The sequence below is a fragment of the Coregonus clupeaformis genome, chromosome 24, assembly GCF_020615455.1.
Source record: "Coregonus clupeaformis isolate EN_2021a chromosome 24, ASM2061545v1, whole genome shotgun sequence".
NCBI classification, from domain to species: Eukaryota; Metazoa; Chordata; class Actinopteri; order Salmoniformes; family Salmonidae; genus Coregonus; species Coregonus clupeaformis.
Window position 1 is genome coordinate 37,842,421 of NC_059215.1, and position 15,557 is coordinate 37,857,977.

At 44.8% G+C, this 15,557-nt stretch overlaps 1 protein-coding gene across 2 annotated transcripts in view; it reads left to right on the top strand.

Annotated features, from left to right (window-relative positions):
- Positions 1 to 15,557, top strand: part of LOC121538193 (ephrin type-B receptor 2-like) — a 61,741-nt gene that overhangs the window by 36,208 nt on the left and 9,976 nt on the right. Inside the window, exons 4-10 of one of the 2 annotated variants that reach the window (XM_045207181.1) lie at positions 6,765 to 6,920; positions 8,405 to 8,740; positions 11,437 to 11,561; positions 11,700 to 11,862; positions 12,040 to 12,213; positions 12,553 to 12,675; positions 14,459 to 14,706. In XM_045207181.1, the coding sequence (XP_045063116.1) occupies positions 6,765 to 6,920; positions 8,405 to 8,740; positions 11,437 to 11,561; positions 11,700 to 11,862; positions 12,040 to 12,213; positions 12,553 to 12,675; positions 14,459 to 14,706 (1,325 nt within the window). The remainder of the gene's footprint in view (positions 1 to 6,764; positions 6,921 to 8,404; positions 8,741 to 11,436; positions 11,562 to 11,699; positions 11,863 to 12,039; positions 12,214 to 12,552; positions 12,676 to 14,458; positions 14,707 to 15,557) is intronic. The other variant, XM_045207182.1, reaches the window with a different exon arrangement.

Here is a 15,557-nt window from a genome sequence, read left to right on the forward strand (position 1 = left end):
TGTAATGCTGGGCCACACTCAGATTATTGGGACATCATGGTTCTTGCGTGTAAAAGAGTCATTTGAATCAAGCCACTGCAAATGAAGTCTTCTGAGAATAGAATTCTGGGCTATTTTAGGGCAGACCCCCAAGCTCAAGCATTTACTAACGGGTCAGGAGGTCTGTAAACGCATGAGGGGAAAAGACTGTCCTCTCAATTTACCGCCAGTCCTACAAACATGGCGCATTAGACTCCCTCAGAAACTGAGTCATCCACAACGCTCTCTCTCTCTCTCTCAATTCAATTTCAATTTCAATTTCAATTTAAGGGCTTTATTGGCATGGGAAACGTGTGTTAACATTGCCAAAGCAAGTGAAGTAGATAGTAAACAAAAGTGAAATAAACAATAAATATTAACAGTAATTGTCACACTCTGGCTCCAAGGACTGTGTGTTAGAGCCAGGGTGTATTTCATTTGGTGGTGTTGGGTTGGGTGAGTTTCATTTGTTTGTGTTTTTGGTGATTGGTTAATGACTCCCAATCGGAGGTAACGAGTGTCAGCTGTCGGCTCGTTATCTCTGATTGGGAGCCATATATATTCTGTGTGGTTTCTCCTGTGTTTTGTGGGTTATTGTTCCAAGTTCAGTATATTGTCACTGTAGGACTTCACTATCGTCTTTTGTTGTTTTTCGTGGTTGCTTTATAAATAAAGTCATCATGTTCACTCCACGCGCTGCGTATTGGTCCGCTCCTTCCGACGTTCGTGACAGAATAACCCACCATAAAGGAACCAAGCAGCGCGTCCAGGAACAAAGGGTCTGGACATGGAAGGAACTGGTGGAAGGTAAAGGGTCCTGGACTTGGGAGGAGATCCTCGATGGGATGGATCGCCGTCCTTGGAGCGAGACGGTGGAGAGGCGACGGCGAGAGGAGCAACGGCATCAGCAGGGCCATCATCGTCGGAAGGACGAGAGGCAACCCCAAGAAATTTTTGGGGGGGGGCACATGGCTTGGGCGACGGAGCAGCAGGAGGCTGCCACAAGGCAGAGTCAGAGGGCTGCCAGGTTAAGGGGGCTGACGGAGGCAGAGAAGGGACGGATTCAGTGGGCTACCAGGTCAAGGGGGCTACTGGGTAAAGCAGGGAAGGAAGGTGTTGAGGCACGGCGTGAGGTACTGGGGTGTGTAACCAGTTCGGTCCGGCCCGTTCCTAGTCCCGAGGTGCAGCCAGTAGTGTGTGTTCCCCGTGACGGTACGGCCTGTTCCGGTCCCTCGCACTAAGTGTAAGGTGCGCGTCGCCAGCCCGGTTCGGCCTGTTCCTGCCATACGCACCAAGTATGCGGTGCGCGTCGCCAGCTCAGCCCGGCCTGTTCCTACTCCACGCACCAGGGATACGGTGCGCTTCGCCAGCCCAGCCCGGCCTGTTCCTACTCCACGCACCAGGGATACGGTGCGCTTCGCCAGCCCAGCCCGGCCTGTTCCTACTCCACGCACCAGGGATACGGTGCGCTTCGCCAGCCCGGCCCGGCCTGTTCCGGCCACTCGCACCAGGGATACGGTGCGCGTCGCCAGCCCCGCCCGGCCTGTTCCTGCTCTCCGCACTAGGCGTGAGGTGAGTCCCCAGGGTCCAGCATGCCCTGTTCCGGCTCCCCGCACTAGGCGTTATGGGAGTCCCCAGGGTCCAGCATGCCCTGTTCCGACTCCCCGCACTAGCCCTGAGATGCGTGTCCTCAGCCCGGTACCTCCTGTTCCGGCACCACGCACCAGGCCTACGATGCGCCTCAGACGGCCAGAGTCTGCCGTCTGCCCAACGCCGTCTGAACTGTCCGTCTGCCCAACGCCGTCTGAACTGCCCGTCTGCCCAACGCCGTCAGAGCCTTCCGCCAGACAGGATCAGCCAGAGCCTTCCGCCAGACAGGATCAGCCAGAGCCTTCCGCCAGACAGGATCAGCCAGAGCCTTCCGCCAGACAGGATCAGCCAGAGCCTTCTGCCAGACAGGATCAGCCAGAGCCTTCTGCCAGACAGGATCAGCCAGAGCCTTCTGCCAGACAGGATCAGCCAGATCCGTCAGTCGGCCATGAGCAGCCAGATCCGTCAGCCAGCCATGAGCAGCCAGATCCGTCAGCCAGCCATGAGCAGCCAGATCCGTCAGCCAGCCATGAGCCAGCCAGCCAGGATCCGCCATTTAGTCAGGTGCTGCCCCTTAGCTCGGTGTTGCTCCTTATCCTGGTGCTGTCCCTTATCCTGGTGCTGCCCCGTAGTCCGGTACTGCCCCTTAGTCCGATGCTGCCCCTTAGTCCGGTGTTGCCCCTTAGTCCAGGTGGGGTTAGTTGGAGGGTGGTCATTGGGAGGAGGCTACCGAAGCAGGTTGTGACTGCGGTGGGGTGGGGATCACGACCGGGGCCAGAGCCGCCACCGGGGACAGACGCCCACCCAGACCCTCCCCTAGACTGTATGCTGGTGCGCCCGGAGTGCGCACCTTTAGGGGGGGGTACTGTCACACTCTGGCTCCAAGGACTGTGTGTTAGAGCCAGGGTGTATTTCATTTGGTGGTGTTGGGTTGGGTGAGTTTCATTTGTTTGTGTTTTTGGTGATTGGTTAATGACTCCCAATCGGAGGTAACGAGTGTCAGCTGTCGGCTCGTTATCTCTGATTGGGAGCCATATATATTCTGTGTGGTTTCTCCTGTGTTTTGTGGGTTATTGTTCCAAGTTCAGTATATTGTCACTGTAGGACTTCACTATCGTCTTTTGTTGTTTTTCGTGGTTGCTTTATAAATAAAGTCATCATGTTCACTCCACGCGCTGCGTATTGGTCCGCTCCTTCCGACGATCGTGACAGTAATATTTTATTAACAGTATATCTCTCTCTCTCTCTCTCGCTCTCTCTCTTTCTCCCTGTCTCTCCCTCTCCCTTTCCCTTTCCCTCTTCTCTCTCTCTCTCTCTCTCTCTCTCTCTCTCTCTCTCTCTCTCTCTCTCTCTCTCCCTCTTTGTCCTCCCCCTCTCACACACACACAGTTGATATGTTATTTTTACTTAACCACAATTTAAAAAGATTCACAGGGCTGTGTAGAGGAGACATAGTGGTAATGTTGTTGGGCGACCTCATATTGGGATATTGCTTTCAGTCCCTCTGCCACTCCTGAACTCAGCCTCTCTTATACAAGTGTCTCTTCTTCATCTCTGACAGAGCCTCTTTATGCAGACTGTGTGTGCATGCATGTGTGCACTCGTCCATGCGTGTGCGTGGTCCTATTTATAGCATATATGGTCGGGAAGCACAAACAGCTTCTGGCCCTAATTAGGAGAATGGCTCCTCAGAATGTTAGCGATGTTGTCAGTGTCAATACATGGCACTGGGTTGTCTCTACCTGCTACTGGATGAAAGTCAGGCACTGTTTACAAATTGACCTTTGCTACGCGTGTCCAGTTTTGTTAAGCCCTTGATAAGGTCAAAGTTAAATTCCACTGCTCCACAATAGTATGACACATCAGGCTGACTCAATAATTATTTTGTTTTGTCAAGAAGAATTGTCTCAAAGAACATGATTATTTTGGTGTTTTCAGTTTCATATTCTACTACTGTAGTATCACAAAATGTAAGCCAACTCTTGAGAGTGTAAAAGTGTAAACACTTTTAAATTGGTTTCAATCTATAGATATTTTATAGTGCCATGCTTGAATCTAGGGTTGGGAGGTATCCAGATCTTCATATCCTCATATGTTCCTTCTCTCACACCGGGATTTACGGAATTACCGGCTTAGTACATAAGGGGGTCTATTACCAGAATGGTAACAGAATTAGCACTTTGTAATAGAGAATTTCCATGGAGGCTGCTAGCTAAATATGCTAACGAGCGCATACGAAAATACACAAATTGCAAAGACAGACAACCCAGCTCATAAAGTTATACATATATAGAACTAACGAGAATTCACGAATGGGCATTCTATCAAAAGACATCGCTCTGACTGATGTGTAGCTACTTTTCTCCAGTACTTTTCTCGGGGCCAGCCTACTTTTCTCTGGTAAAATGCAAGATTAATTTTAAACAAAACATTAGGAAATGTAGCTGGTTACATTCTGTCTATAATAAACATTAGAAATATGATGGCCATGCATCTCCCCCCTCTTACCAATGTTTCAGGCGCTGGAGAATGCCAAACACAGATGAATAGATATACACAAAACAAATACTATTTGAATCAACAACAACAAAAAAGTTATTTAACTGGTCACAAGTAAATGAGTTAGGTTTTCTCAATTGAAAAATACTGTTTATTTGATTATTACCAAACTGATATTTCAAGTTGCAACCTATTTCTTTCAACACTCTTTTCCTTTTTGGTTAAACCTAATAAATAACAAATACAATACAATATTTTATGTAAATACAACCCATTTTTTCATCTTGTTCGAAGTTCACTTTTTAATTTGGAATTACCTATTCACATTTTTTTAATTGCGTTACAAGATATTAAATAAATTCCCTGTGAATCAAGACATTAAGTTGGTTCAATAACTTAAAATAATGTTTCCAAACAAATTCTTTACACAAGAATTCCACATTTAGTAGCCACAATATCGTAACCAAGCATTGGCTACCTTAACATAGAAACCTTATCAGGCTCTTTAGTATCACATGCACCTTATCATTATTAGGGCCAGTTGTTTTGGTTGTTTATGTTTTGTTTTTTACCAGTATTTCCAGCATTATCCACTAGGTTTGCTACATGTAGAAAATCCTAGGAAATGTTATTTAATTGACACAAGCTGTCTCCAATCAGTCAATCAATGTCTGGTTGTATGTGAGTGTTTGGTGGGGGGATCGCCTAACAAGTCAGCTACGCTACACATGTTGCCATCAGCATTGTGTCAATGTGACGTTCTACCTGCTAGACCAGAAACCAACCGAAAATCCACTTTTTTTAAATTCCCATTAACAAGATAGAAGATAGAATGCGTCAGCCATCGAGAATTGAACCTCTGCGATTCTTGAGCTTGGACGCTGTCGTTGGACGTGACACAACGCGGGCAGTATAGCAGCTTTCATTGATTTCAAAGGAAGCGTTCCCTCAATGGCTGATGGCTGATGGCAATGTTGGACGCCCGATGGCTGTAGTTTAGCAGGGCCATAAGACAGTGGAGGTGTAGCTCTACAAATCTGAATTGCACAACGCTTATTATTTGGCAGGGAATGCTATTTTAGATCAGTGATTCTACATCTCACTTTGCTCAAGCTGATCCTCTCCAACGGATTCGGAAGATGTAGCAAAAAAATTGTCAATTAGAGGCAGCTTAAGGGGAGTGCACCCTCATTGACTGCAATGGGGAAACCCATTCTAGTAATTATATTTCTATGGTGGTAGGATCCAGGGGCTGGAACGAAGGCACTGGCCTGAAACATTGATATCTGAGTATCACAGTTGATGTATTTATTGAATTACCCCTTATTATAGAATTGTCAATCCCCTCTCCTCTCTGTCTGGGTCTAGCCATGGGTGTTCCCTGGGTCCCTCTGTCAACAGACTCTTCCTTTTGTTTCATCACACTGGCTGTCCTTTGACTGCCTGGGATTCCTATAGCTTCTCATTGTGGCAAGAAGAAGATAGGACAGTTAGTAAAGGATGGGTTTGGACCTCTTGGTAAATGAGACAAAAACTAAATGAATTCAATAACAACAAGAGGCAAACACTCTTTCAATTCAAGAGAAGAATGTAAAGTTATCCTCCGAAAATGGGTAAAAAATATACTACTGTATATATTTGTTCCCACTGTCATGTCACAGACTGGTAAATGCACTCCAGAGTGGTCTGGCATAGACTGCTACGTGTCTGCCAGTGTCAGACAGTCAGAGTTTTTGTGTCCCAAATGGCACCCTATTCTCTTTGCGCTCCTTTTGACCAGAGCCCTATGGGCCCTGCCGCCCTGGTCAAAAGGAGCGCACCATATAGGGAATAGCGTGCCATTTGGGACGCATCCAGAGAGTTGATGAAGTGGCAGACAGGCATTTAATTACTTTCACACCATTTTGATTGGATTAGCTTGCAAAGCCGGAGGCTGCAGTAACCTTCACACACATCACTTACCCCTTTAGAAGACACACTCCATGGTTTTGGTAGGATATTGGTTAGCAGCATTTGTTGATTGGAACAAAGGTTTCTACACATAGACATTCTCAATGTAGGCAATCATGGAGGAGAATGAATGATGGAGTGTATTAGCCTATGGTAGTGATATGAGGATTTGGTATAGATTCTCCTCTTTCTCTTTAACCCTATTTCAACACATACTCCATTTACATTTGAGTCATTTAGCAGACGCTCTTATCCAAAGCGACTTACAGTTAGTGAGTGCATACAGTTGTAGAATATGTATAACCCCATATATTGTCCTCTACACTCAACCACCTCTCTCTCCCTATCACACACCCTTTGCCTGTTATCGTATAGCCATTCAATTCCAGACCTCCAGATTTCAAAGTCTCTTTGACTATGCCTCACTCTGTTCTCCCAGAGTTTTAAATGCCATGAGACAAAAACCTGAATAGCAAGCCTCAGATTCCTGGAAGTTGTATTTTATTAACCATATGTGGAAAGACATGCCAAAGCTAATGTGTCTGTGTATTTCAAGACCAACATTTTATAATATGTATTTTTTCTCTCATGCCGTCATATTGTAAAATGTCTGGTATTGAATGTATGTCACTCTTAAGTATAATAACTTAATTCATAACCTCTCTCTCCCACTCCCTCTGTTTCTTCTCTCTATTTCTCCTCTGCAGCATGTGGCTCAGGGTTCTTTAAGCCTTCCCAGGGCAACCACCAGTGTCTCCAGTGTCCCATCAACAGTCGCATCACCAATGAAGGGGCCACCAACTGTGTGTGCCGCAACGGTTACTACCGCACCAACTCAGATCCCCCACTGATGCCCTGCACCAGTAGGTTCCTGGTCCTTACAGTACCACACACTCTCCATAGGGGGTGTTGTAGCACAGTGTTAAGGAAAGACAGTAGAGATTCTCATACTACAGCCTATTTAGTAGGTTTTTTATGTATTTAAGAATATAGCGTTTTGTAGCATGCAAACATGTATCAAAATTGATATTTTGACTAATGAATTGACAAATGCTCTCAGGACATAATGGACCATTATCAATTCGTGAACTGAGTTTTCATTTGTTATTTGAATTTACTAACAGAATCCATCACCTCTCCTCTAATAATTTAGGCCTAATGTGTCATTCACTATAGATAAAAGCACCTGTCTAGCAAAGACAGAATGAATCTGATACATGTTGTGCATAATGCAATGAGCACAAACAAACCTATGCTAACCTATTCAACTTTCACTCTTTTAACAACACTCCAGCTCCACTTGTATATTTTCACATCAAATCAAATCACATTTTATTGGTCACATGCGCCGAATACAACAGTGAAATGCTTACTTACAGCCCTTAACCAACAGTGCATTTATTTTAACAAAAAAAGTAAAAATAAAACAACAACAAAAAAAGTGTTGAGAAAAAAAGAGCAGAAGTAAAATGCATACTTCTAGGTGCCCCGTACCCGAGGGCAAAACACGGGTTATGCTTCATCCTGGTATGTGGTGGCCCTCTTTTGTATACGCACTGAACTGGTGGAATGTCCCTTCCATTCTCTTCCATTGGTGCAACAGTCCGACAAGGACCTCAGAGAAAATAGCCTGAGAGATTTGCATAAGCCTGTCCCTTATGAGGGGGGCAGCTGTTTAGAATGTGAAAACATGGTCTGCGTCCCAAATGGAACCCTATTGCCTTTATAGTGGACTACTTTTGACCAGAGCCCTATAGGTACCCTATTATGGGCCCTGGTAAAAAGTAGTGCACTATAAAGGCAATAGGGTTCCATTTGGGACGCAACCAGGGCCACAATGGCGAGGTGGCCCTCAGCAGTCTTTTTCTGATTGAAGAGGCAGAAATGAGCATGCATGGGCATTCTTTGTGTCTGTCAGATTTCAACAGGACGCTAGCTAGCTCACTGCTCTTTTCACTGTTCTCGCTCCCTACTATTGAAATTTGTATCTGAAGCCTGATGGGGTTGAATAGAGCTCATGAAAATACTTTGGTCTTTGAATTTAGTGTCCGAATAATCACCTAAGGTGAATACTTTCTGTTCAGTTGAAGTGTGGAGACTGTAGTTTTGTAACCTACTGTACACTACTCCAACCACATAGAGTTAATTTATTACAGAGTTAACCAGCTGTCAACAACTCTGATCCTGGAGAGCTATAGTACAGGGTGTGGGTTGGGTTGAAATCAAATGCTGGACACCCTGTTGCTCCTCAGGACCAAGGTTGATGATGACCAGTGTCTGGAGTATAGACCTTATTATCAGTGACCCTCCCTAAACTCTTCTTCATCTCCCTCATCTTCCCTGACAGCCATCCCCTCTGCGCCCCAGAGCGTAATCTCCATCGTGAACGAGACATCCCTGAGGTTGGAGTGGAGCGCGCCGCGCGATGGCGGGGGCCGCGAGGACGTGGTCTACAACGTCATCTGTAAGAACTGTGGAGGGGGCCGGGGAGGCTGCACACGCTGCGGGGACAACGTCCAGTTCGCCCCCCGCCAACTGGGCCTGACAGAGACCAGGGTCCACATCAGTGACCTGCTGGCCCACACGCAATACACCTTTGAGATCCAGGCAGTCAACGGGGTCTCCGACCAGAGCCCCTACTCGCCACAGTACTCCTCGGTCAAAATCACCACCAACCAGGCCGGTAAGGAACCAATAGACACAGTCCGCTACAGCAATTCATTCACTCTTTTCCAACAGTACTGTGTTCAAGTGTGAAGTTCAGTGGAGAGAAATGGTCAGCAGTGTGTCCAGTCTGACAAGGAGTGCCAAAGGAAATATTACACCAAATATGGGTTTAGACATTTTGATGGACGAAACAATCATCCTGGTGTTTTGCAAGGACAAGATCTGCATAAGTAAATATACAGTGGGGAAAAAAAGTATTTAGTCAGCCACCAATTGTGCAAGTTCTCCCACTTAAAAAGATGAGAGAGGCCTGTAATTTTCATCATAGGTACACGTCAACTATGACAGACAAAATGAGAGAAAAAAATCCAGAAAATCACATTATAGGATTCTTTATGAATTTATTTGCAAATTATGGTTGAAAATAAGTATTTGGTCAATAACAAAAGTTTCTCAATACTTTGTTATATACCCTTTGTTGGCAATGACACAGGTCAAACGTTTTCTGTAAGTCTTCACAAGGTTTTCACACACTGTTGCTGGTATTTTGGCCCATTCCTCCATGCAGATCTCCTCTAGAGCAGTGATGTTTTGGGGCTGTCGCTGGGCAACACGGACTTTCAACTCCCTCCAAAGATTTTCTATGGGGTTGAGATCTGGAGACTGGCTAGGCCACTCCAGGACCTTGAAATGCTTCTTACGAAGCCACTCCTTCGTTGCCCGGGCGGTGTGTTTGGGATCATTGTCATGCTGAAAGACCCAGCCACGTTTCATCTTCAATGCCCTTGCTGATGGAAGGAGGTTCTCACTCAAAATCTCACGATACATGGCCCCATTCATTCTTTCCTTTACACGGATCAGTCGTCCTGGTCCATTTGCAGAAAAACAGCCCCAAAGCATGATGTTTCCACCCCCATGCTTCACAGTAGGTATGGTGTTCTTTGGATGCAACTCAGCATTCTTTGTCCTCCAAACACGACGAGTTGAGTTTTTACCAAAAAGTTCTATTTTGGTTTCGTCTGACCATATGACATTCTCCCAATCCTCTTCTGGATCATCCAAATGCACTCTAGCAAACTTCAGACGGGCCTGGACATGTACTGGCTTAAGCAGGGGGACACGTCTGGCACTGCAGAATTTGAGTCCCTGGCGGCGTAGTGTGTTACTGATGGTAGGCTTTGTTACTTTGGTCCCAGCTCTCTGCAGGTCATTCACTAGGTCCCCCTGTGTGGTTCTGGGATTTTTGCTCACCGTTCTTGTGATCATTTTGACCCCACGGGTTGAGATCTTGCGTGGAGCCCCAGATCGAGGGAGAATATCAGTGGTCTTGTATGTCTTCCATTTCCTAATAATTGCTCCCACAGTTGATTTCTTCAAACCAAGCTGCTTACCTATTGAAGATTCAGTCTTCCCAGCCTGGTGCAGGTCTACAATTTTGTTTCTGGTGTCCTTTGACAGCTCTTTGGTCTTGGCCATAGTGGAGTTTGGAGTGTGACTGTTTGAGGTTGTGGACAGGTGTCTTTTATACTGATAACAAGTTCAAACAGGTGCCATTAATACAGGTAACGAGTGGAGGACAGAGGAGCCTCTTAAAGAAGAAGTTACAGGTCTGTGAGAGCCAGAAATCTTGCTTGTTTGTAGGTGACCAAATACTTATTTTTCACCATAATTTGCATATAAATTCATAAAAAATCCTACAATGTGATTTTCTGGAATTTTTTTCCTCAATTTGTCTGTCATAGTTGACGTGTACCTATGATGAAAATTACAGGCCTCTCTCATCTTTTTAAGTGGGAGAACTTGCACAATTGGTGGCTGACTAAATACTTTTTTTCCCCACTGTATACTTAATGTAGTACAAACCATGTCTGTGTAAGGATGCTTAAGTAATATTTATGATGTCTGCATGAGATAGAGGATATTCCTGAACAATTCAGTGACAGAATGATTTGTGACCTTTATTAGAATTGAGTAAGTTGAATTGCATTTAGGGCGCTTGGAATACAGTATTCAGACATGACTTACACCGTATTTGTTCAGGTTCCAGTTTCAATGAACTGGGTGTTAGGCAGTGTTGTTATTGGGGTCAGGCTATCGGTTGAAACTCTCTGCCCTTGAAACTGTAGTCTTTTCTCCAGTGCAGTAGCTGTCAGTCCCAATTACTGTCTGGGCTGGGACTGTAAAAATACCAAACTCAGGTTCCCATGAGCCCCAGTGTCTCTGCGGCCGCTGGGACCTGCAATTACAGACTATAAGGACAAGCACTAGTATTACATAAACAGGCCCTCATTAAGGAAATGTGTGTGTGTGTGTGTGTGTGTGTGTGTGTGTGTGTGTGTGTGTGTGCGCGCGCGCGTGCGGATGGCTGTGTCTTTGCCTACTGAGTGAATATTTCACACCTCAGAGTGAAAACAAATACAATATTACTATTAGTATTTTCAGAGCATGGATGACTGTAATAGTACTTAATAAACCGCCTCTGATGTTCCTGGCTCTCCGTTCCTTCAGCACAGTACAGATGTCAGCCTTAGAGACAGGGTGCAGGACCAGGCACAGGCTGCTGCATCATTAGTCTATCTCTTGATTGGCAGTTGAAATTTTAAAGCTGTCTGCTCCCTGGTGTTGTGGTATTGTCACTAACCCTAACCCTTCTATCCCTGTCTATCTGAACCTGTATCTCCTTCTCTCTCTCTCTCGCTCTCTTTCTCTCAGCGCCATCGGCCGTGTCGATTATGCACCAGGTGAGCCGGACTCCTGACAGCATCACTCTCTCCTGGTCCCAACCTGACCAGCCCAACGGCCTCATACTGGACTATGAGCTGCAGTACTATGAAAAGGTAAAGTCAGTTGACAGGTGTTACTACTGTATTACTGCTGTAATTGCTATTACTGTAAGCTTGGGGAGCATTCAAACAGTGAGCAGATCCAGTCTTACACTCTGTGTGTGCGTGTGCATGTGCATGTGTGTGTTCCAGAGCATGGCAGAATGGAACTCATCGGTGGTGCACAGTCAGACCAACACAGCAGTTATCCATGGCCTGAAGCCCGGAGCTATATACGTCTTCCAGGTGCGGGCTCGGACCGTAGCTGGATTCGGACGCTTCAGCGGAAAGATGTTCTTTCAGACCATGACCGAAGGTATGCCGTTCGAACCAGACCTCGAACCATCGAATAGTATTTGTTTTAGTGTTTTTCAAACACTTGATTTAGCTTGCCCGCTATATGGTATAGTCCCAAAAGTGCAACATTGCAGAGTAGGCCAACCTAGTAGAAGTTAATAAGAGGAATGGGGTTTCTTTTGTTGTGTACTTGCAGAGGAGTACAAGTCCAGCTTTCAGGAGAAGCTCCCCCTCATCATTGGCTCAGCCGCTGCAGGCGTGGTCTTCATCATCGCTGTCGTCGTATTCGTCATCGTCTGCAATCGAAGAAGCTCTGAGAGACCAGAATCTGAATACACAGACAAGCCCCAGCACTACACCAGTGGCCACAGTGAGTAACGTCTTTACAATTTTAATAATCTTTTTTTGAACTAGGATTAATTTAGATTTATATAGATTCACCTTCCAACAGACAACCATCTATCCGTGGGAAATGTGTTGAATGGTGGAGTGAAACATTTGTTTAGAAATAATACTATCATCCTGGAGACAGTGGGGATATTACGGTTAGATGTGGAATACTGGGAGTTCAGGGTTACTACTGTACCTAACTACCTGTATCAGGTCTTAGCCCAGGCATCATTTTAGCTACTCTTGTATGTAGTCCCAATGTGTATCCCCAGGATGTATATTATGCATAGCCTCTGTTTTCTTTGTTTCTCCTTCCAAGTGTCTCCAGGAATGAAGATCTATATCGACCCCTTCACTTATGAGGACCCCAACGAGGCGGTGAGGGAGTTTGCCAAAGAGATCGACACCTCCTGTGTCAAGATCGAGCAAGTCATTGGCGCAGGTAAAAAATCAACCGGTGAAGGTGATAACCCTACACAGTGGCTTGCGAAAGTATTCACCCCCCTTGGCATTTTTCCTATTTTGTTGCCTTACAACCTGGAATTTAAATGGATTTTTTGGGGGGTTTGTATCATTTGATTTACACGACATGCCTACCACTTTGAAGATGCAAAATATTTTTTCTTGTGAAACTAACAAGAAATAAGACAAAAAAACAGAGAACTTGAGCGTGCATAACTATTCACCCCCCCCAAAGTCAATACTTTGTAGAGCCACCTTTTGCAGCAATTACAGCTTGTAAGTCTCTTGGGGTAATAATAATAATAATAATAATAATATGCCATTTAGCAGACGCTTTTATCCAAAGCGACTTACTGTCATGCGTGCATAAATTTTTGTGTATGGGTGGTCCCGGGGATCGAACCCACTACCCTGGCGTTACAAGCACCATGCTCTACCAGCTGGATATGTCTCTGTCATTGTCCTGCTGAAAGGTGAACCTCCGTCCCAGTCTGAAATCTCTGGAAGACTGAAACAGGTTTCCCTCAAGAATTTCCCTGTATTTAGCGCCATCCATCATTCCTTCAATTCTGACATGTTTCCCAGTCCCTGCCGATGAAAAACATCCCCACAGCATGATGCTGCCACCACCATGCTTCACTGTGGTGTTCTCGGGGTGATGAGAGGTGTTGGGTTTGCGCCAGACCTAGCATTTTCCTTGATGGCCAAAAAGCTCAATTTTAGTCTCATCTAACCAGAGTACCTTCTTCCATATGTTTGGAGAGTCTCCCACATGCCTTTTGGCGAACACCAAATGTGTTTACTTATTTTTTTCTTTAAGCAATGGCTTTTTTCTGGCCACTCTTCCGTAAAGCCCAGCTCTGTGGAGTGTATGGCTTAAAGTGGTCCTATGGACAGATACTTCAATCTCCGCTGTGGATCTTTGCAGCTCCTTCAGGGTTATTTTTGGTCTCTTTGTTGTCTCTCTGATTAATGCCCTCCTTGCCTGGTCCGTGAGTTTTGGTGGTTGCACTAGATCATATTTAGGGGCTTCATAGCAAAGGGGGTGAATACATATGCACGCACCACTTTTCCGTTATTTATTTTTTAGAATTTTTTTTAACAAGTAATTTTTTTCATTTCACTTCACCAATTTGGACTATTTTGGGTATGTCCATTACATGAAATCCAAATAAAAATCAATTTAAATTACAGGTTGTAATGCAACAAAATAGGAAAAACGCCAAGGGGGATGAATACTTTTGCAAGGCACTGTATACATTACAACATATACATTATAACACATTTTAAACTTAGTCCTGGACTAAAAAGCATTCTCAATGGACATTCGCCATTGAAATCACTTTTTATTCCAGGACTTGACTTAATCTGTGTATGGGAAACTGGCCCATAAAGTGTGATATTGATATACACGTGTGTATTAAACCCAATAATTCATCTTGTAAGATTGTCTTACATTTAATATATCCAAGTTACAGACCCATATCATAGCACTTGGATGAATCTTATACAGATGTAGGATCTTAATTTGAGCCAGTTTGCTACAGCAGGAAAATAATCCTGCAGCAACAGGAAATGTGAATTATTATGTGGATTATAATTAATGGACATTTAAAAACAAAAAATCGTTAGGGCAAATCAAGTCTGAAATGTTAAAGTGGAAATTACAAACTTTAGAAGCCTTGTTAAACCTCGAATACGCTACAATTTTCTGCAACAGTCCTTTGCTGATGCACAGTAAACCTGAACATGTTATTGTTCAGGAGAGTTTGGGGAGGTGTGCAGCGGGAACCTGCATCTCCCGGGAAAGAGAGAGATCCTGGTGGCCATCAAGACCCTGAAGGTTGGCTACACAGAGCGCCAGAGACGGGACTTCCTATCTGAGGCGTCCATCATGGGCCAGTTTGACCACCCCAACATCATCCACCTGGAGGGCGTGGTCACCAAGAGCGCCCCCGTCATGATCATCACTGAGTTCATGGAGAACGGATCGCTGGACTCCTTCCTCAGGGTCAGTAGGTCAATGGGCCTTAACGTAGGGCATCTCAATACTCTGGAGAGATCTTTTCTCCTTTCCTTCCTTCTTCCAGACACTTATCAGGTTCATACACAGTAGGTGGCTTTCCCCTGTCTTGTCTTTTTGGATCAGTGCAAATAAAAGGAAAGGGCTGGATCTCTGCCTAATCTCATGAGTGAATTTCAGAGATAATGAATATGACAGCATTTAAAATTCAGAAAGTATTCATACCCCTTGACTTATTCCACATTTTGTTGTGATATAGCCTGAATTCAAAATGAATTAAAAAAACAAAAGTATCACTAATCTACAAAGAATACCCCATAATGACAAAGTGAAAACATATTTTTTTGCAAATGTATTGAAAATGAAATACAGAAAGAGGAAATTTACATAAGTATTCACACCTCTGAGTCAATACTTTGTAGAAGCACCTTTGGTGGTGATTACAGCTTTGAGTCATATTGGGTATGTCTGTATCAGCTTTGCACATCTGCATTTTCTCCCATTCTTCCCTGCAGATTTTCTCAAGCTCTGTTAGGTTAGATGGGGAGTGGCGGTGAACAGCATTCTTCAAGTATTTCCACAGATTTTCATTGGGTTTCAAGTCTGGGCTTTGGCTGGGCCACTCAAGGACTTTCACATCCTTGTTCTGAAGCCATTCCAGCATTGCTTTGGATGTATGTTTGGGGTCCTTGTCCTGTTGGAACATAAATATTTGCCCCAGTCTAAGGTTGTTTGCACTCTGAAGCAGGTTCTCATCAAGGATTTGCCTGTATTTGGCTCCATTCATTGTTCCCTCTATCCCAGTCCCTGCCGCTGAAAAGCATCCCCATTGCATGATG